Source organism: Cyanistes caeruleus, chromosome 4 (assembly GCF_971803275.1).
Source record: "Cyanistes caeruleus chromosome 4, bCyaCae1.hap1.1, whole genome shotgun sequence".
Classification (NCBI taxonomy): domain Eukaryota; kingdom Metazoa; phylum Chordata; class Aves; order Passeriformes; family Paridae; genus Cyanistes; species Cyanistes caeruleus.
In genome coordinates, this window is record NC_141704.1 from 12,499,505 (window position 1) to 12,520,611 (window position 21,107).

The window sequence follows — 21,107 nt, forward strand, 5'->3', positions numbered from 1 at the left end:
CTTCAATGGCAGCAAAAATTATGAGCTATAGAGATACAAAAATCAAACTGGAGTAGAGTTCTGTTCACTTCGGAGGGACAGAGGGAAGGGATCACATCCCTAGTATTTATTGTTATGTAAAGTTCTACACTTTAATACTTAAATTTTTAATACTTTTAAACATAAAGAAAAACTACTACATAAAATCATTAAACAGCTTTCCTGGCAAATGGAACCCATCCTTCAGGGTGAGGCCACCTACCCCCAACAGAGGGCAAGTTCACTGACACCATTTGTAAGAGGGGCTCAGGAGAGACACAAGGCAACCACCCTCTCTCTGTCCTCAGAGGTGCTTTACTCTTTCAATTGAATTCAGAAGAGGAAATGGACCAAGACATACAAACTCCTAAAGAAGACCATTAGTCATGCCAAGTCCACAAGGCTAGAAAGTATTCTAGACAAAGGGGAAGAACAGCACCGGCTGATGAATAAGACAAAGTCTAACATGAATCAAAATGCAGGGCTCACATATCAGGTTTTCCAACATCAAATACAAAGGCACTTCTCGTAATCCACAAAGGAAGAGCAAAGTTGTAGATCTGGAAAGACACAGCATGGAAAATCCATGTCTGAAATCCCACTAAACTGGCTTACACCTGTAAACAGGATACAGCCCTTAGGACAACAGGCTTTGGGTAAATGGTTTATTTTAGCATTGCTTATATAACTGAAAATTTGGATACAAATATTTTGACTTTAAGCCTTGTAGTTATTTAGGAAAAGAACAAAAATTTAACTAAATGTTTTAATATTCTCTGTTTGAAAAGAAGATTTGAAAAAGGATACAATAACATTACAAGAAACACTCTGTTGTTATAATTTTTCTTTTAAAATGGTCTTTTAAACAAAGCAGAGCTTCAAGCCAAATTACTTGAATGCAGGCATAAAATCTATTGTCTTTGCCTTTTCCACCCAGTCTCCTCTAACATCTGCTGCTCCATAATGGAAATGGATGTAGTTCCCTCTACTAATCACAGAGCTATGCACAATGCGCTACTAAGCATCAAGTTGGCCAAAACAGATTTACTCCTTTTCTACACAGAAATGTGGTCCTTATTTAACAAATCCATAGGCCTGAAAGTTTAGGAATTACCATGAAGCTAAGTTTTACTGGAATACAAAAACTTCCCCAAAATTATACAATTGCCTGGTAAACATTCTATAGCTTCCCAAATACCTTTCATTTCTCTGCTTTTTTTTTTGAAATAAAGGGTTTGGTTCATTTTTAATCACCGTCTCTCTGTGTAAACTACATCCAGGACTAGGCTGCAGTAATGATCACCTAGAAGAGACAGCACACAGTTCCCAACAATCTCACACCACCATAGCCTCACCAAAACAAGACTAAGCTTTCTCCATATACAGCTACACAACCCTGAAGTTTTCTTTCATTATATATGTTTTTAATGACTGCAAAAACCATGCATTTTGGCTTGAAATAAAACAAAAAGTTGTTTCAGTTAGAAGGAAAGGTATTTGCAAATGCTAGGGACCATGTAAGTAATTGGCTCCCACAAGCTTTACTATCAAATGACTGCCAGCTAAGTTTTGGCTCTGCTTTTATTTTTCCTCCAGGTCTGAAATTGGCTGCTTTAATTAATGAACAGTTTGAGACTGGAAAATTCTGAATGCATTTAAACTTTCATTTTGCAGTACTTCAAGTTGTTCCATCTTATCATTGTAGACTTACCAGAACAATAACCTGAGCCTTCTGTGAACCACATACTGCTACACATCTTGAAGTTTTCTTTCACTATATCTATTTTTTATCACTGCACAGCAGTTGCACCAGCAATTATTCCAGATGCTCTTGTTACTAGGATTTCACACAAAGATCTCTCAAACTTGCATTAGCTGATCTGAGAATACGTCTATTATTCAAATCACGTTAAAAATCCCTAGTAACAACCAGTGTTGTCAAAATTTTCATTCAACAGATCTGTAAATATCCTGATTCTACACTGTCCTTGTGTACTACTCAAGAAAGATTAATGAGAGAGTTGATAACAGAAAAAGGAATAGCTCTCTCCATAAACAGCCTCATGGAATTAGAGTAAGTCCTTTAACATTCTTCTCTAGCTTTGAGGATCAACAGTAAAACAAAGCCAAGTTTTATTTAGACATCATGGAGAAAAATAATATTAGCTACAAATAAAAAAAAGGTGAGGCATCTACCTACCGTCATCTGTTGTTAGGCCTATTCTTTAGCTGTATTACTTAAGCAGCCACTACCATGAGCCAATCCATTTCTGCCCTCACTACTCACTGAGGCTTGTCAAAACAAATACCTTTGTCCACATGGTGAACTTGTTTAAGAAACTAATCTACCTGATAGTCACTTCTCACCTTACCATCCCTAGAGAAGCACTTAATTTTCACCTGCATCACTGAGCAACCATGCAAGTGTTTATACCAACAAACTCGTTAGGACAGGGAAGGGTGAGAATAGGAATATATTGTTGTAAACAAAAACTACTTATGCCAGCACTGGCCTAAAAAAAAAAATTAATTAAATACCCTCCATTTAGAATTCACTGTGTAGCTCAGTTACACATACCAAGTTAGATACAACAATTCCTCCTACCCTTTCCTTTTCAATCTATTCCCTTCCAAAGTTTTATTTATGCTTAGTACTGATGATGCTGCAACTCTCCATTTACCTCCTTAGATAGTAATGTTTCATATTATAACCAAGCACATTCAATAGCTACCTACCACCCACAAGGCAGCCCACTCCCATTGCTACACATTCCACTTCTATTTTGTTGGTATTCATTCAGGGAACTAAACCAACAGAAAGTTATTCATGTCTATCAGCTACACCTTTACATGCCTCTGGATACAAATGCAAATAGGCTTTAGAGTCAGGCCTATCAGTAGTCCCTGGAGCAAATTATTTCCCAAGGCTGGGTTAAATCTTACCAGCTACGGGCATTGTATCAACTGAATAAAGATCCTGGGACATGGATCTGGGACAATATATAACTACTTTCCCTTTGTTTCCAGGTGCCCCACCTGATTGCTCATATTGAACAGGGACAATCCACAGTCCCCAAACATGTCTATGATCTATAGATAATATGATAGAAGATTTTTGTTACATGCATATTCTATTCAGGTTGTGACCCCTGAATAGGGGACACGCAGCAGAACAGAGATGACAGACCCAGAAGCTAATTTCTTTAGCGATACAGGCCTTTAAAATAAATTCTTTTCCGCTCTACCCTCATCTTTTACTGCAGTCTTGAACAAAAGAACCCAAAAGTTGGCTTGTGGCCATCACATTTGAAAGAGCAGCCTAGACTATCATTATGATTAAGCACAAGAGGAGTGTAATTCTGTGCTATTGCTGAAGCAGTCACCAAAGGAAAGCTAGAGTCAAATCTCCCCATACCAGAAAGGAAATTGCTTTCCTTTGCTCTCCTTAAACAACTAGTTTCATATGACTGGTTAATTTATAGGGAAGAATGTTGAAAGAACAAGAGCTGGAATCAAAGTTTTCTTACCTGCTCTTCAGGTCTGAGGCAGACACACAAAGAAACAAGGTTTGTGAATTACAGCTGTATTATGGTACAGAAGGCAATACCCAGGTCAAAATCAAATGCAGACAATTTTTAAATCAACAGAAAAACAAATGCAGATAGCATATCCACACAGCTGTAGAGGTAAGTCATGGATTCCAACAACAACTACAATCTCCATGGATGGCCTTTCACACTTAGACAGAATTTTGATAAAGCTTTTCCAAAAGAGCAAACATGAAACTTATACCAAGCCACCTACAGGATCCAGAGCCCAGCTTTAGCATTCTGGCACAACTGCCCTTGTGTAACTATTTATGCAAACAAGTAGTTCATTAGTTTCAGCTGGTTACTGATGTGACTCTACTTATTGACAGAGGTACACCTTGCCAGGATGGAGCTTACTGTTAGAAAAATCTGACAAACTTTGAAGTTCAGCATTTAAAAACACACTTTAGCCACTCCAGTGTGTTAACAGCTTCTAGGTCTTGGAGTTTGCATTTTAAGTTATGGTGCCATTGAAGCTGTTAGCATACACTTTTCTTAACTAAAAAAAACCTTAAAATATCAAAAGCTCACACTCCATCCTAAGGGTAAAGGTTTTCCATCTAATATCTTCATGTTAATTAGATATGACTAAACCCAAATGCTATTACATGTAATGAAATTAAGGCTCCACTTGAACATGCTGTGGGAGAAAACTGATTTCCTTTGTAGCATGTGGTTAGAGAGGCAATGTAATAACTTTTTATGTTTCCATAAAAACACATAGAAATCACGTTAAAGCTTTGATGCATGGAATCCACATGGCAAAGTAGGATCTAAAGTTCATTTATCATCACCTCCGGCACTTTAATGTGTGCAATTGCTATCTCCACCTCATTTACTAAGCCTTTTAATTTTCTTTTTCCTTGTCTCCCCATGCCAGAAAGGAACAAACGCCTATGCAAACTTCCTCTAAACTCACACCAAGAATAATCTTTAAAACCCTGTAAAACCTCAGTTGTCCAGGAAGTGCAGCAACACCCAAGAACTCAATTTTAAGTTAATAGACAGTCATAAAGTTTTGTATATATTCATATTTAAAAGCTTTTCTATTTTGATTCCCTCTTTTCAGTTTGAAGTCCAAGCACATTGGGTCCAATGTAATTTTTCTGCAACATGAAAATACTTCCCTGAATTCTTTCTATTCTATTTGATTTTCAATATAAAATCAACTTTTCTTGTCCCAACAACATTCTCTCTCTCCCTCTATGTATGTACATGCGCCCTATACATACATGAATTTTACAGAATATTTATAACATTTTAATTAAAATTTATTGAAATCAAAGCAAATCATTTCCAGGTCAGCTAAAATAAGGAAGTGAAAAGCTTTTCTTTACTGAAATAGATGCTTTTCTTGAATGCACCTGTTTAAAGACCAACTTTAACATGAGTTAAGCCAAAAGGTCACCAGCCTTTCCAAATAATGAAAGTTTTGAACATCCAAACTTCATACCGGAAAGCCAGAAAACATCCAATACAGCACCCTTATGGTTCTTTAACCAGAACACATACATTTTAAGAAGAAATTCCAAGAGACGGTACACAGACACAGCAAAAGATCAATACTCAAGGAAACTGGAAACATCACAATATGTAAATGTTTTTCATTACACCCTTTTTTCCAATATACAAAGGGCCTTTGATTCCATCCCCACAACTCTAGGTCATGATGCCTTCGTGTACTCTAAAAGAAATGCAAAGTGCTTTGGTCTTTAGTCAACAACAGAAGTGTTAATACTAGAAATTGTGTGGTTTGGGTTTTTCTTCTTATGGAACAGTCAAGGCATACTTCCAACACAAACATAAATGATCTACTAATTTTTAAGGCACCATCCTAAGTATGTAGGTGTTTTAAGAAGACAAAGTGTTTCATGTAAACACATCTGAATAGACACACATAAACACCTTGCTATTACCACATTCTTACTAGAAATGGTTGAATATTACTGAAACCTTCCCTCAAAAACCAGTCCAAAGTATGACAAAAATATTTCCAAATCTTTTAAGATTTAATAAAACCTGTTATCCTCTCATAAGCCTTACACACCAGGCAGTAGGACTTCCAGCTCCAGCCACAGTAACAGGTCTTACAGAAGAAGTAACTCTTGACAGAAAGTCTTTAATACTCAATTTTTCACTCACACATCTTATCAAACTTTGTTTTTCACAACAGGGACATGATGTGTTTTCACAGTGTCACGTGGTAATGCTCACTTCTCCTTCCTGAACAGCTTTGCCAGGTTTATCTGCTTGGGCTCAACTGTAGGCTATTCAAACCCAAACAACCCCTTCCTTGCAGAGCTGCTAAACACCACGATGTTACATGCAAAGAGTATATAACACCTAACTTCTTTCCTAGATTTTCTAAGAATATTTTACCTAAATGCAACATTTAGTTTACAGAAAAATCCTTTTTAATCAAATCTTTAGGCACAAGATGATCAAGTAATTTTCCATGGTCCTGGCTCTGAATGTATTAGAAGTAGGGCTTCACAGTGCAACCCATGAAGTTACTAAAGCAATAGACAGAAAAAACTTAAAGGGAGATTAGGAAAGGACTCAGAGATGTTAGCAAAAATAATTTCACTGCAGGTGTTACATATAAAGACACTAATTAATATATCAGTATTTCTGTTTTTCTCATTACAGACAAAATAAGTGCCTTCCTTTTTGCTGAAAATAACTTAAAAGCTATTTCTGAATGAAGAGTTAACAGTTTTGGCTCAATCTCAAGGTTGTAAAGATTGAGGAAATAGTGTATTTCTCCTGGTTATTCCTCAAATCTACTTATAGTTAATGCAACAGAATAAAATTATAATAATGGATTGCTTCCTCTTAAAAAGACTTCACATCTCTTTTGATTTGAGGCCAAGTAGGAGCTGAATAACTGTTATTTATACTTGAACAGATTCACTGTCATCCCTTACTTCCACCTCTCTCAAAACCAGCTCTCCATCGTAACTCAAACAGGGCTTTCTAACCTCCAAGTATTAAAATTTGCCTTTATTTTTTATAATAGGATTTCGGTTTGAGATAATTTTTGGGGTACTTTGAAAGCAACTGGTGCAACAATTCTTGAATTAATAAGAAAAAAGAATCATATTCTTGTCTTCCTCAAAATGCTATCTACAAAATAAGATAAGCTTTCTACTTTCTTAACTGATACAGATGCTACTATGAATAAAAAAATACTATTTTTAAGGGGTTTTTGCCAGAAAACTGAAGCGGTTTTCCTGTCACTATCTTTAATTTTGATGCCACTTTAGTCAGTGCAGTTTGAAAATTAAAGAAAAAATACTTAAATACAAATAATACTTTCCTTTCAAACTAAAAACTTGCTTCAAAATCGCCATTTAGCAAATGGAAGAAATAATCGTCATCAGAAAAAACATTTCTGCATAAGTTCAGGAATTTTACTGCATGCAGCCATCAAACACTTTCCCCAAATCCTTGCTAGAGATAATTGACGATCATTGAGATTATATGACTGCACTAATTACATTAAATGACCTCCTTAATATCCTCCACTTTACACTATACAATGCGAACCCCCCCTCACTGCAATAAACATCTGTTCGTGCCTCCTCTTCAAAAGAAAACATTTTCCAAGCCGCCGACACTATGAAGCGGATTTTTTTGTGATTATATAACTTGTTTCCTTCCGAGAGCTGCTGCAGCATGTTTTACTGTCAATTGACAGAAACGAAAGCCTTGAACCGGGAACGAACCCAGGACTTTTATCTTGCAGGGCTCCTTTCACCGGTGCGAGAGGATCCCCCCGGTCGCAGCCTGCGGAGTTGGCGCCCGTCGGGGTCTGTACCCAGCCAGGGCGGCAGGCAGGGAGCGGAGCAGGGGCAAACGCCGAGCTCCGTAGGCAGCCGGGCTGTGCCGCTCCTCCCCGGCCGGGAGCCGGGCTCGCCGGCTCCACGCACCTCGCCCGCCCACCGCGAACTTTTCCGCGTGGGTACCCGAGACCGCTCTACCGCGCTCCCACCGCCCCCCGCAGCAGCTCAGCCCGGTACCCCCGTTCACTCACCGGCAGGGCCCCCAGTTCCGTGCGTGTGTCTGGAGAGCCCCGCTGCCGCGCTCGGAGCAGGTGCTCCGCTCGCCGGCCGCCAGCCAGGCTCTGACGGCGACAGCTCGGACAGTGCCTCCCCTCCGGACGGGCACGGCTCGATCCGGTTCCCCCCTGCTCACAGGAAGGCGCAGGGGCAGAGACCCCTGGCCCCAAAGCGCTGCTACCGCTGGAGCACCGCTCACCTCCAGGGCTGCTGCTGCCGCCCCTGAAGAGTCTCGTCCCCCTTCTCCTCCTCCTCCTCCATAGTGCCGCTCCACCCCTTCCACGGCGGCGGCTTTGCAGGTCTCCAGTAGGGGCTGTTAAACGGTTGCGGCGTTCCACCTGACCAGCCCCCCGCCGTGGGCAGCGCGATGAGCTGCAGGGAGCAGCTCCACAGCACCCGGCGCCCCGCCATAGAGAACAGGGGTTTCGCAGCGCCCTGCCCTTCACCGTGGCGGGCAGAGGGCACCCCACAGCCCGGCCGCTCACCGTGGCAGGCAGAGGGCGCCCCACAGCCCGGCCGCTCACTGTAGAGGGCAGAGGGCGCCCCACAGCCCGGCCCCTCACTGTAAAGGGCAGAGGGCTCCCCACAGCCCGGCCCCTCACTGTAGAGGGCAGAGGCCACCCCACAGCCCGGCCGCTCACCGTGGCGGGCAGAGGGCTCCCCACAGCCCGGCCCCTCACTGTAGAGGGTAGAGGGCTCCCCACAGCCCGGCCCCTCACTGTAAAGGGCAGAGGGCTCCCCACAGCCCGGCCCCTCACTGTAGAGGGCAGAGGCCACCCCACAGCCCGGCCGCTCACCGTGGCGGGCAGAGGGCTCCCCACAGCCCGGCCCCTCACTGTAGAGGGTAGAGGGCTCCCCACAGCCCGGCCCCTCACCGTGGAGCGGGGCCGTTAACAAGATGGCGGCGGGGGGCCATGTCTGAGGGAGACGGGGAGTCCCGGAGCCATGGCGGGACAGTGTCAGGGCTACCGGCGCGTTCTGCCCCTGGAGGCCGGCCTGCTCCTCGGCACCGCGGAAAGGAAAGCACTGAGTTGTGCTCCTGGCCGGCTCTGATGGGAGGTAAACGCTGCCTGCAGTCGCATTTGGGAGCACGAGCATGCTCCGACCACCAGGTGCTGCGGTGAAAAGTTTCCTGGGCTCGGTTGTCTCAGCAGCCCGGGGCAGTGCCGCCATCCCCGGCGGTACCGGCACTCACCGGAGGGGCGATGTCTGGGCGAGGGCACCCTCCCGCAGAACAGCCCACCCTGCAGGCTCACCTCACATGCTAGGTTACAACTAACCCCTCTTCCCCTGCTCATGTCAGACAGAAGTTTCCAGACTATGGGCTTAGAAGTGAAGCATTTTGAGGCACCCAAACCAGAAGAATTGGGTTCTCAGAAATAAATGTATATTTCAAAAATATTTCCTTACTTCCTTAAGGACAGTTGGCGTCAAAAAACAAAGCTATGGAGGTGTGATGTGAAAAAAGCCTCGTATTATCTAGCAGCAATATAAAATCTAAGACTATCTGGAGCTCTGATAACATGCTTATGTACATTTTATCTTGAAGCTTGGGACTGGATGTATGGTTCATTGGTAAAGAAATCCTATGTTCAAGGCCAAAGTTATCAATGCATGTCTTGAGAGACTAGAAATATGGGCCTTACTCTTTTGTTTTCTGTCATTCTCTTAGTTTCCTTAAGTTAGAGGAATGCTAAAACTATCAAGCTGCCTTGTTCTGTATGAGTTATCTGTTTTCTATGTTCTTCACATATCAATACAGATATATATTGGTTGCTTATGGTTAGAAAGATTTGCTGACCTTTGCCAGTGGAAATTCCTAATTTATTTCTTACTTCTTCACTTTCTCACCTGACATTTCCTGATCGTTTAATCTGCCACTATGTCTAATACTAAGATGGCCTTGTAGCAATGACTTTTACTCATTAAACACAAATCTATATTGATTTAAGTTTTTCTGCCATTACTTTATGAGTCTAAGATCTCCTGAATGAGTTATATGATAAAGCTATTCTGATTAATGACCATTAACAGTAATAATTGCTACCTTTGTATAGAAATCTGTGTAAGCCACTAGTGCTCCAGGTCACCAGTAGCAGATTTGGGGTGCTCATCCAACAGTTCAACTGAGTATCTCCTAGTAGGCAGCCCTGGCTCCACGTGTTATGGAAGTAGTTTGTGTATCACCAGTCCCCCAAAAGCTGCAGCTTGGGAGGCTCTGCTTTAGTAAATACATTTTGTCTGTACTACAAATACAGATGTCAGTGGTTGGAGGCTGTAAATAAAGACACTGGTATCTGTGCAGCAAGAAGTTTTCAACGTGAAAGGAAACATGCCTGGTGAAGAATGATACTCTTTTATTGTTCAGGTAATTTCTGACACTGCTAGAAGTGTATATCAGTGTATTACCAACCACCACACCAGTATGCACAACATGAGAAAATTCCATTCCAGAGGTGCTGTTCAACAGAACAGGATTTTAAACTAGTTTAAACTTTAAACTAGTTTCCTGTTTCAGTATTCCCTGGAGCCAGTTGAGATCTCAGTCTACTCCTAATTCTTTGGTGGGTTTTGATTTTTCAATGTCTTATGCACACAAACACATCTAAACTGAGGAAAAGTCCCAAGGGTATATCTGTGCTCAGGTAGTAGTGCAAACCCAGAACATGGATCTCTTTGACTCTTAATACTCCCCACACATGCTAATATGCTTAGAAGACTGATGTTAGGATCCTGCAGGAGTTGGAAGCCAGAAGTTACTAACAGATGGGAAGGTTCCAGCCATCTGTGCATGAGGTAAGAATTTTTGCTTGGCATCCAGTCTTAAGAAATGGAGATTTAATAATTTTATTTCCATCAGTGGCATGTACTCCTGACTACTCATGTACTTTTACTACTCAGACTAACTCTATATATTGTCCTTTCTTTATGAAAGTAGAAAGAGAGCTTCTTTGTACTGCAGAGAGGTACAAATACTGAGATAGGAAAGTGGGATTATTTAGGGGTCAGTGCATTTCTTTTTCTTCACAATGAAATTTAAAAGCTGAAACAGAATAATTTTTTATTGAAAATTTTAGGGTATACCATTTCATTAACTACTTGGAAGGATAAGTTCCTTAAACTAGCTTAATTTGCTTAATGCAACAACCTGTATCTTAATTAGAATCACGTGGTTAGTATTTCATGAATTGTATCTGCAGCAGTGTCTTTCTCTTGGAGATAGTGCATTAATCATGATTATAAAATTTCTCTTGATGAAAGGTTTAACCTTCTTCACAACTGAAGTTTATCATTATTTTGTTAAGACGTCTCAAGTGTAATGTTAATGTCTTTTTCACAAAGTCTAATTTAGTTGGTTGACATAAGCTGTGTCAGAGCAAGATACTCATTGTCTTGGCCAGTAACTGAAGCACATCTAAAGCAAGAAAAATTGAGAAAGTTTTATAGTTAAAATTTTATAGCTTTATAGCTGAACTGTCTGAACTTAATTGAAAATTCTCCTAGATGACAGAATAAAAATGTAGTGCCATCTCTCACTCCATCCTAGAATATCAAGTCATAGTCCAAAATCCCTTTTGGCTGAGGTTTGCTATATACTAAGCAATGTTAACTGCTGTTAGTGCAGATGCAGTTTATTGCAGAAAAAAACTCACACTTTCTGGAACAGTTTGTGCTGGATATCTGAGTGAAATAAACTACCCTAGCAAAAAAACCAAACCAACAACAACAACAAAAAAAAACATCATCACTCTAGTGTTGGCATACTAGAATTTTTACAGGAATTTTTACTAGCATAGAAATTTAGCACCAAAAGAAATTCTGCTAGGCTAATAAAAGCCTCTCTGGCAAAACTAGCCCACATTGGGAAGTAACCAGAAAGCCTAACCTTACCCTTCTAATTACAGTGTGCAGAAGTAACTACCCTTATAGTATCCACCCTTTCAGGAGGAAACTTGAGGGAGAAAATTTATTTGGCACCTATTGTAGGCAGAGGCAAGCAGAATTTCAAATCATGTTGGTTGTTAAGTTACTCAGTGAAAGAAGGTTACACAACCAGCTCAGATATATGTATACACACACACACACTCTCACACATAGGTACAAAATGCTTCACAGTAATGTTTAATGAAAACATTACATTGATTTATGTACAAAATTTATATATAATAATGAAATTACTGTAAATGTTATGTTTACAGTTACAAATCCAAATCTCTTCCACGTTAAAGAATGTGACAATTTTGAGGACTGTAGAGAAGGAACTTAGGAGTTACAATTAATGCTCAAAAGCACCTTTTGTTTTGTTTTCTGTGAAATATTCTCTGATGCCTCACTGGTATATTTTAACTTCTACTTAGGGAACACGACTGGGGAAGACAATAAACTGGAACTATAAGAGAGATATTTACTCTGTGTTATACCAGTAACAGGCCAGGAACATTCTCCTGCCCTGACATCAAATTCTCCAATGCCTGTATTTTCACAGAGATAAAACCTTCCTAGCCCTGAGGAGCAGGTGGCTGTGTCAGAATTGTTGTTGAAAGTCTTACCAGGCCCACACTAATTCCTGACAATGCTTGGGCACTATGTGGGAGAATATTATTCAGCAAAACTCAGGTAGCAACCTTGCTAGTGATTTAATGCTTTACTGCTAAAGAGCAGTAATGTCCACCATATATTCACCATATATTGTAATTTACTGGAACACATTAGCCTTGACAGCACCTGATCTTGAGATTTAACCTTGTATCTTAGAAGAAATGAAAGTTTTTAGTTTTGTTTCCAAAATTGGTAAAGCTTGCCAGTGTCGTTGTGAACAAGCACTACTATGAGATTATGCTGTTACAGTCAGTACCTGATACTGTATTGCTATTGCATAGCATTTTGCAAAATTGCTATCATTAAAATTTACTTAGGAAGTTCAATCACAGTGTTTAAAAGGCTGCATCAGATCCAGATTCCTTTGTGAGTGGCATTGTTCAGAAAGAAAAGTCCTTGCTCTTTTTTAATTGAATTTGTAATTGAGCACAAGGTAGGATAGCATGCTTAGTAAACAGAAAACAAAACCCATTCTGGATTTAAAAAGCAGAAAAAATTAAGAATATGCAGAATAGCTCCTAACACAGGTTGGTATGAATGTCTTGACTTTTAATTGTAGTTTAGAAATTATAGAACATTGTGCTGTTTTCATTGCAGGTAAAATGATGACAAACTGTTTCTTTGTGTCTAAATGCATTCTGGAAGAATGGAATGACATTATACTAGAATGGATTGACTTTGTGAACTATCCTTTGTTTAAGGGAGTGTTTCTCATGCATAGTGCCATGGCCTGAATGTGAATGTGGGCAATTGTGAAGGTCTTAACTATACCCTGTAATTTCATTTTCTGATATGACCAGGTCACTGAATATGCAATGATCCTTATTCTCATGCCATTTATATATATGTGGCTTATCTTTTTTTTTATTTTTTTGTGGCTCTACGAAATATTTGGCTCTAGCTCTGTGTATTTATTCACCACAGAGCAAACAGGTTACTCTGAGACAGATACACATCATCTGACAACCCTGGTGCTGAGTCTCAGTAGGTCTTTAAGATGACCTGTCTGCCTTCATGGCTGGGAATGTTGCCCTTCAGCAGAGTCTTCTGGAATGTGGGGGGAAAATTCATCCTGTCAAGACACTGTTTTCTTGTTTGGTATACAGTTGGCATGAAAAATGAGAGGGCTACCAGCAGTACGGTGTTCTCTGATGTGCAGATGCAAATGTGTAGGAAGGGAAGGAGGCGTGGTAAGAGAGTATGGAAGAATGTATTCTTAGGAACTTCATAGTGGACATACTGGGGCTGTACATTTGCAGGCATATCTAGATTGCCTCAAGGGGATGCTCATAGGGTGCACAGGCCTGAGTTCTCACTAGCAGTGTCCCAATAGATTGATCTCCAGGTGATTTTGGAGCTGCACCCATACAGTGATGAGCTGATCATGGAAGTGACAGGTCAGTTTAACTGTTTATTTTATATGCTTTACAGGAGCTGTTTGTAAAGCTGCAGGATGTTTAAACTGTCTCTCCCTCCTCATGTATATGAACATAACACCTTCAAAATCCAATAGACAGTGTTGGAGGTTCATAGATGGTTATTCCTTGCTAAAAAGGGACTTACCTGTTTGGAGAGCCTATGATTGGAACAACTTGTTTGAATTCACTGTCTGTCTCATTTTTGATTCTAAAGATGGTATAATACCATTGATAACAAGGTAGACTAAAACCTGTGATAGTTATGGAAAATCTGGGGCTGCCATTTACTCATATACTTTCAGAGCACATGTGGAAAGACAAAGCCACATATAAACCTATAATCATGTAGAAAGAATGAAATTGTAAACAAGCTTGTTGTCCTCTTCATTTCTATTTACTGCTCTGCAGTTTCACCCTCTCAGTGCAATAATTCAAGCTCACTTCTTCCCATGCCTTCTATGACATCTGTTTTGGCAAGAGACAGTGAGAGCTGGGGTCAGTCCAGTTAGTCACATGTGCCAGCAGCCAGTATGCCTGCCAACTGGCTTGTGCTCAGATAACACATGCTGCTGTGTTCTGCCTATGTTTCCCGTACTCATGAAACTAATTTGAGTCTCCTTCCTGTATCTGGATACTGGTGTTAAAGAAAATTATAGGAACTTAATTACTTTGGGCCATATTAGGCTTACTTCAGGCATATACTATTACCCTTGATTTTCTTATTATGAGTAAGGATTTATAATATTTAAACAATAGTAAGGAGCTAGTACTACTGAGATGCTCCAAGGCCTTGGTCCCTTGACTGACCAGAACAGATGGAGCACCTTTTATATCCTACCAAACACAAATTTCTAATGTTTGCTGTCTCTGCCCAAGAGGACGACACAGGGGTATATCTCAGACTCCATCATTTGCTTTCTATGAAAACCAGGCTGCAGGAAAAGACAAATGCACATCCAGGTTTCTTTACCATGTGAGCTGGGATGCAGCTGAGTTGTCCACCTTTACTAAGAAAGATGGGAATGCTCTAAAATTTCCTAATCCACCTAATCCATCCATCCTAATCTTTCTTCCCTTTTTTCATGTATCATTGAAATTGTCCAATAAGTTTGAGAGAAAAGCATAGAGCATGATTTCACATGAAGAAAAGAAAAAGGCTAAAATCAGATGATGATGATGGTATTGTAACAGACATTATGAATAATTTCAAATAAATTAAGGTTTATATTACAATGAAAAATATATTGTGAAAAGGGAAAACAAGAAAAAATTATACTTTTTAAGTCCTATAAAATTACTGTAGGGAAATAATCATAAATAAGGAAGTTGTATAACAATGAGGTGAGTTAGAGCATCCTTGTGATTGCTTGTAAATATTCAGAATGATGACCATCTTTTTCCTTGTCTCCATAAAACTTCTTTTAGCTTTATCATATAATCATCACACAAACACAGGACTAGAAGGGGATTCAATAAATCCCATTGTCCAAATCACAACATTCAGTGAGGGTCTTCTATAATGGGAGTATTATTGTAACTGTCAGCATCCTATGCAGGCATGCTCTGTGCTATGTGGAACTGCTTTCATCTGCCAAGCTGCTGCTCTGGCACTAATGAAACTTCTGGGTTCCTAGGCCGATGTCAGAACCCTGCTACGGCCCTCCTGAAATGTGTCTGAAACCTCTTCTTCATCCACACCTCCCAGGAGGGAGAGAGAAATGAAATCCACTTTGGTTTTAACAGCTGGCACTGAATAGAGGAGAGTTATAAATAAATGGAAATAAAGAATGAGGGCATATGACTGAAGCCATGACAGTCACTTTTTGGTATGGCAACAGATAATCAGTGCTCTGAGTGACAAAATGTCAGTCTGAATATGTAGACACTATGATGATGTTAAAAGAGTCTCATTTGAATTGGGATTCAGGAGGATCCTCTATTTAAATCCTGTCTGAACTACTGACAGGCTGCATGACCTTTTACAATGTATAGAGCTCCATGGGTCAAATTGGTCTTTGCTGCAACTAAATTGACTACAATGGAATTATTCTGCCACTGAACTTGATTTCTCAGACATCAGTCAACACAGCTGGTTCGCTGAATAAATGAAAGAAAGCAATCATAGATGTCACTGGAAAGCAGATACATTTGAACTGAGTCTTTTAGTTTTGGCAAAACTGGAGCAGAAATGCAAAACTGTTCCTTAAAATGCATAAGTAATTGCTGGCAGTGGGTTCTTGATAATGTAAACTCTCTGAAGGTAATAAAGGTGAGAAAGTACCGTTGTCTTTTCTAAAGGGAATGTGAATATCACGTATGTTATTTAAAACTTGGAAAATTATAGATGCTTCTCTAAATGTTCTGGTATAGATTGCTTTTTCTTTTAAAAGCTAATAATGACAAATGACTCGGGTATTTATGCTGAGTCATTTACATTACAATGCTGCACACTGGTAAGTTTCTTCCATAGAAAATGCTTTTAGAGTCAGGTAACAAAATAATTGTGTTATTTAATAAAAGGTAATTGTTATAAGAATGTCAGGGGCAGAATGGGAGCTTCAGACAAAGTTAACTGGGGAGACCTCTCTGCCCTGTTGAGTCACAAGGTGCAGAAAGGACGCTCTTGCTTTCTAAACTCCTTCTCAAAAAGGAGTCTGGGTGGAGCTGGATCCAGACTTTCAATGGTTTATTTCTGAAGTATTATATAGGTGTAATTGAGCCTTTATACAACATTGTCCCACAGGATTAAAGATGTCAAACCAAATATATTAATATGAATAAAATAGATAAGAATTTAAATCGATTATGATGATGAAAAGACTGGAAGACCTTAATCCGAATTATTTACTGCACAGTATAGGTAGCTATAGCTACTTGTATAGTGCACTATGTATTGAAGCAACATTGAAGCAATTATATTAAAGCTAGCAAAATAATTATGGAAATTGATGTTGTTCACTCATACAATGCCTGTGGGCAAATCTCTTGCTCAGCCTCCAGGATTAACCTTGAGGGCTATCCCCACCCAAGGGAGGAATCTCCACACACACTGTGAGAAGGGGTATGTTGGAAAACCCTGACATTAAAAAGTGGGACTGAGCTTTTATAGTACAAACTGATTGACTATCAGTCATGTCTTCAGGCTACATTATCAGTACTGTCACATGTTGGCTCCTTTATCAGGAACTCTGCCACATCCTCAGAGGTACCAATTTCTGCCAGGAAACATTGTTTTTCCTCTGAATGTTAAATTTGGGGATTGATAAATCAGGCTAGTCTCAGCACTCTCCACTACCAGTGTGACTTACGTGAGCTGTGAGCTTCATGAAGTTCAGTGAGGCCATGTACAAGGTCCTTCACATGGGTTGGGGAAATCCCAAGGAAAGTACAGGTTGGGCAGGGTATGGATCAAGAGCAGCCCAGTGGGGAAGGTCTTGGAAGTGTTCATAAATGATAAGCATAACATGACCTGGCTATGTGCACACCCAGCCCAGAAAGGCAGATGTATCCCAGGCTGCATCCAAAGAAGCATGGCCAGCAGGTCAAAGGTGAGACTGCACCTGGAGTACTGCATCCAGGTCTGGGGTCCCCAAAATAAGAAGGATGTCAACCTGTTAAAGCAAGTCCAGAGAAGTTGAGCCCCTCTCCTGTGAAGACAGACTTGGGGAGTTGGAGTTGTTCAGCCTGGAAAAAAGACTTCAGGGCACCTTCCAGTACCTAGAGGGGACCTACAGGAAAGCTGGACAGAGGTTTCTTACAAGGGTGTGTAGTGTCAGGACAAGGGGCAACAGCTTCAAACTGAAAGACAATAGGTTTAAATTAGATCTTTGGAAGAAATTCTCTATTTTAAGGGTGGGGTGGTGAGGTGCTGGAACAGTTTGCCCAGAGAACTCATAGATGCCCATCCCTGGAAGTGTTCAAAGCCAGAGTGGATGGAGTTTTGAGCAACCTGGACTAGTGGAAGGTGTCTCTGCCTATGGAAGTGGGGTTGGAACTAGATGATCTTTCAGCTCCCTTCCAACCCAGGCTGTTGGATGAAGCTGTGAAATGAATCAGATCAAGAATATGTTTTCAAGCCTAGCTGAAAGGCTTCTGTGTCTGTGCACCTGTGTCACTAAGTGTGCTGGTTTTGGCTGGAAGAAGGTAATTATCCTCTTAGTAGCTGGTATGGGCTAAATGTTGTATTTGTGCTGGAAACAGTGTTGCTAATTCAAGGATATTTTTAATTTTGCAAAGCAAAATCAAGTATTTTTGATTTTGCTTTGTGCTTGCACAAAGTCAAGGCCTTTTCTGTTTCTCACCCCACCCCACAGCAAGTGGGCTGGGGATGCACAACCAGGACAGTAAACCCCAACGGACCAAAGGGATGTTCTGTACTGTACGGCATTATGCTCAGTACTTGAAGATGGGGAGAGAGAAAGAAGGAGGGGTTTAACAAGTAGAAAAAAAATACTTGGCATAATTTAAGAAAACTTGGAGAGGTGACACTGGTACGCTTCTTCATTTTTTCATGCCAATTTAGTAATGAGGACAATGGAGTTGCTTCTTTAGACATGATTGAAAAAAAGATCTGAAAGGGTTTTCCAGTTTATCCTCTTGCTTCAGAGCAGAATCCACTCTATCTAATCAGTTCCTGGCAGATATTTCTTCAATCTGACCTTGAAACTTTGCAGTTATGCTGATTCTTCAGACCTCTCCACAGTCAGCTACTGTGTAACATTCTTTACAGTTCAAATGCTTTTTGGAAAATATAACTGAAATCTTCAAGTTGCAATTTAAGGCTATTTCTTCTTGTCACATCAGTGGTCATGAAGAGCACTTTGTATCTCTGCAATATTTTCTACATATTTAATAACTGCTATATCTTCCCTCAATCCTTCATTGCTAGACTAAAGAAATGGATATTTCAATCTTATCTCGTGTCACATTTTCTATACCTCTGAAAATTGTTTCTACTGTGGTTTCCTTATTATTGTTGAGGGTTTTTTTTACAGAATGTTGCTTTTAATGGATTGTTTTCTGGTAAAACCACATTACCTCTTATATATCACCACAGGATTGCAAGATAATTTAATTTGCAGGGGATCATATGAAGTCCCTATTCCAACCCTCTGCTGAAACCAGGGTCAGCTAAGAGTTCATATCAGACTTGATCCTGGTAGATTTGAAAAACTGGAAGAGTAGAGACTTCACAAGCTCTATGGACAACCAGTTCCACAGCTTGACTGACACACAACACACAAATGTTTTTTCCTTACATCTAGCTTGAACCTCTCACATTTCAATTTATGTCTATTACTTGTCACTCTCTCAATATACAGCAATCTGAGGAATATGGATCCATTTTCTTGATAATTTCCTCTTGACTATTGTATAGATGCTTAGGAATACTTACTGTTGTTGCTGTTATTGTTGTTACTATTATTGGTAGTAGAGAGGTAGCAGTAGTAAAAAGGCAAATAAATTCATGAGTTTTGGATTCTCCCTTTTTTCCATTGGTATGCTTGATAATACCTTTCTTTTTTAATTTATGTGTTCCTTCTTTAGAGAGCAAATGAAGCATTTGCTTCCTTAATAGAGTAGTAGTAGAGAATGGTTACAGGTTATAGCAGGCTGACACAATTTAGAACTTTAATTTATCTAAGCTGTCTTGATCTGTTCTTTCCCTTTTCTACCTGGAAGTATTGTTCCATTCTCTAACTTACAAATGAAAGCAAGCCATCCCACACAAGTATTTGCAGAAGGCAAAGCAAGAAGGTAATAAAAGAGACATTAGGAAACACTTTTTTACAAAGAGGGTGGGCAAATACTGGAACAGACTTCCTACAGAGGTGGTCAGTCCCCAAGCCACAGTATTTAAGGGGAACTTGGACAATGCCCTTAACAACACAGTTTAACTTTCAGTCAGCCCTGAATGGGTCAGGCAGTTGGATTACATGGCCATTGTCCATCCCTTCCAACTGAAATATTCCATTTCATTCCATTCCATGTTCTCATTGTGTCAGCCACCATTATATGCAAGTAATCTGTTTAAAGGCAAGTACTTGAATTAAGGTGAAGGTCTCATTGACTCTGCTGAACTTTGATTTGAGACTTTAGAGTCTATGGCTGTAAAGATCAGATAGCAAATCTCAATTATGCACATAGTTCCTCGTGCTGTAATGTAGAGACTGTGTACATGTGTTTTCTTTATTCAAATATACAAGATTGGGGGTGGAATCATAGAACGGTTTGGGTTGGAAGGGATCCTAAAGGTCATGTGGTTCCAATCCTCCTGCCATGGGTGGGTACACACTAGATCAGGTTGCTCAGAGCCCCATCCAGCCTGGTCTCAAACACATACAGGGATGGGGAGTCCACAACCTCTCTGGGGTAGATTTTATGTAGACACAGAGAGGGTTAATCCATACAATTCTGAGAAATACATGAATACCTTATATGGATGAAATAAAAACTGGAATGCCACACATTTTTTTCATTTATTTATCTTCAGTCTGCTGAAAACTTTGGAAAACAGTGGAACGGAATAGTTTCAAGAATATTTGGGGTGTTTACAATTTCTCGATAAATTCTTTACGTAAAATTATATTAAAAATTACTCCTAATGCTTAACTTATAATCCTAAAAAAAAGATTGTTAAAAAAGTAGATAATTTCACTGCTAGAAAGCCAAGACTGGAAAATACAGGTTTATCATAGTGGCAAAAACAAAGGTGGAAAAGACAAAAAGAATAGCTGTGAAATTTGTGCACTGTGCAGCTGGAAGCAAGTTCTGAAGTGTTCTGGGTTTATTTTTTATTGGAAAAAATGTTTCAGGAAAAATAAATACATTACATAATACAAAAGTAGATCTGGCAGCATTAATAGACCAGCAGGATGACTGATAGGCACAGTCAGAAACACATGAGATTACGGCTAATGCTTGAATTAGTGCAACCCCTAAGCATTACTATCAATGCAGTAACTGCAGTCAGCTAGAGGGTAACTGCCCATCCCCTAATTCTCTTGGATCCACTTAGTAGTAATGGCTTGGATTCCTATTCCAGACCTTATTTCGTTTGACATACTATAGCTCATCTGCTATGAAGACCATGTCATGTTTGAAAATACCTCTTAGGTGGATCTCTTAAGCCTCTCATATTAACCCAGTTCTTACATACTTAGTTAAATGCGATTTCCAAATTAAAAAAAAAATAAAAAAATAATCTGTTTCAGAGATACACAGGTAATCTCATGCCTCACAGTCAGCATCTGAAGTTCCAAAGGCAAATGTGGAAGCAAATTTATTTAAGGTATACTGGATCTCTCTGTGTTTGAGTCAATTTGTTTGTCTTCTGGACATTGCAAACTTACAGCTTGTTTACAAATCAACTTATTAACACCCCTGCAGTGAAATTCTTGCACTTCAAGCTTGGTAGTTTT

The 21,107-nt window shown here is 40.0% G+C and overlaps 1 protein-coding gene across 19 annotated transcripts in view; it reads right to left on the reverse strand.

Moving 5' to 3' along the window:
- Window positions 1-14,956, reverse strand: part of NAPEPLD (N-acyl phosphatidylethanolamine phospholipase D) — a 32,218-nt gene extending 17,262 nt beyond the window's left edge. For 3 of the 19 annotated variants that reach the window (XR_015286113.1, XR_015286111.1, XM_086886669.1), the window contains exons 1-2: window positions 8,350-8,984; window positions 7,869-8,192 (exon numbers count right to left, since the gene is read on the reverse strand). Coding sequence is in view for 5 of the 19 variants with exons in the window: in XM_086886669.1 (XP_086742795.1) it covers window positions 7,869-8,080 (212 nt within the window). In the remaining 14 variants the exon portion in view is untranslated. Of the gene's footprint in view, window positions 1-3,810; window positions 3,876-7,644; window positions 8,271-8,349 lie in introns of those variants that run through there. The other 16 variants (XR_015286112.1, XR_015286110.1, XM_086886667.1 and 13 more) reach the window with 12 other exon arrangements.
- Between the last annotated feature and the right edge of the window lie 6,151 nt (window positions 14,957-21,107).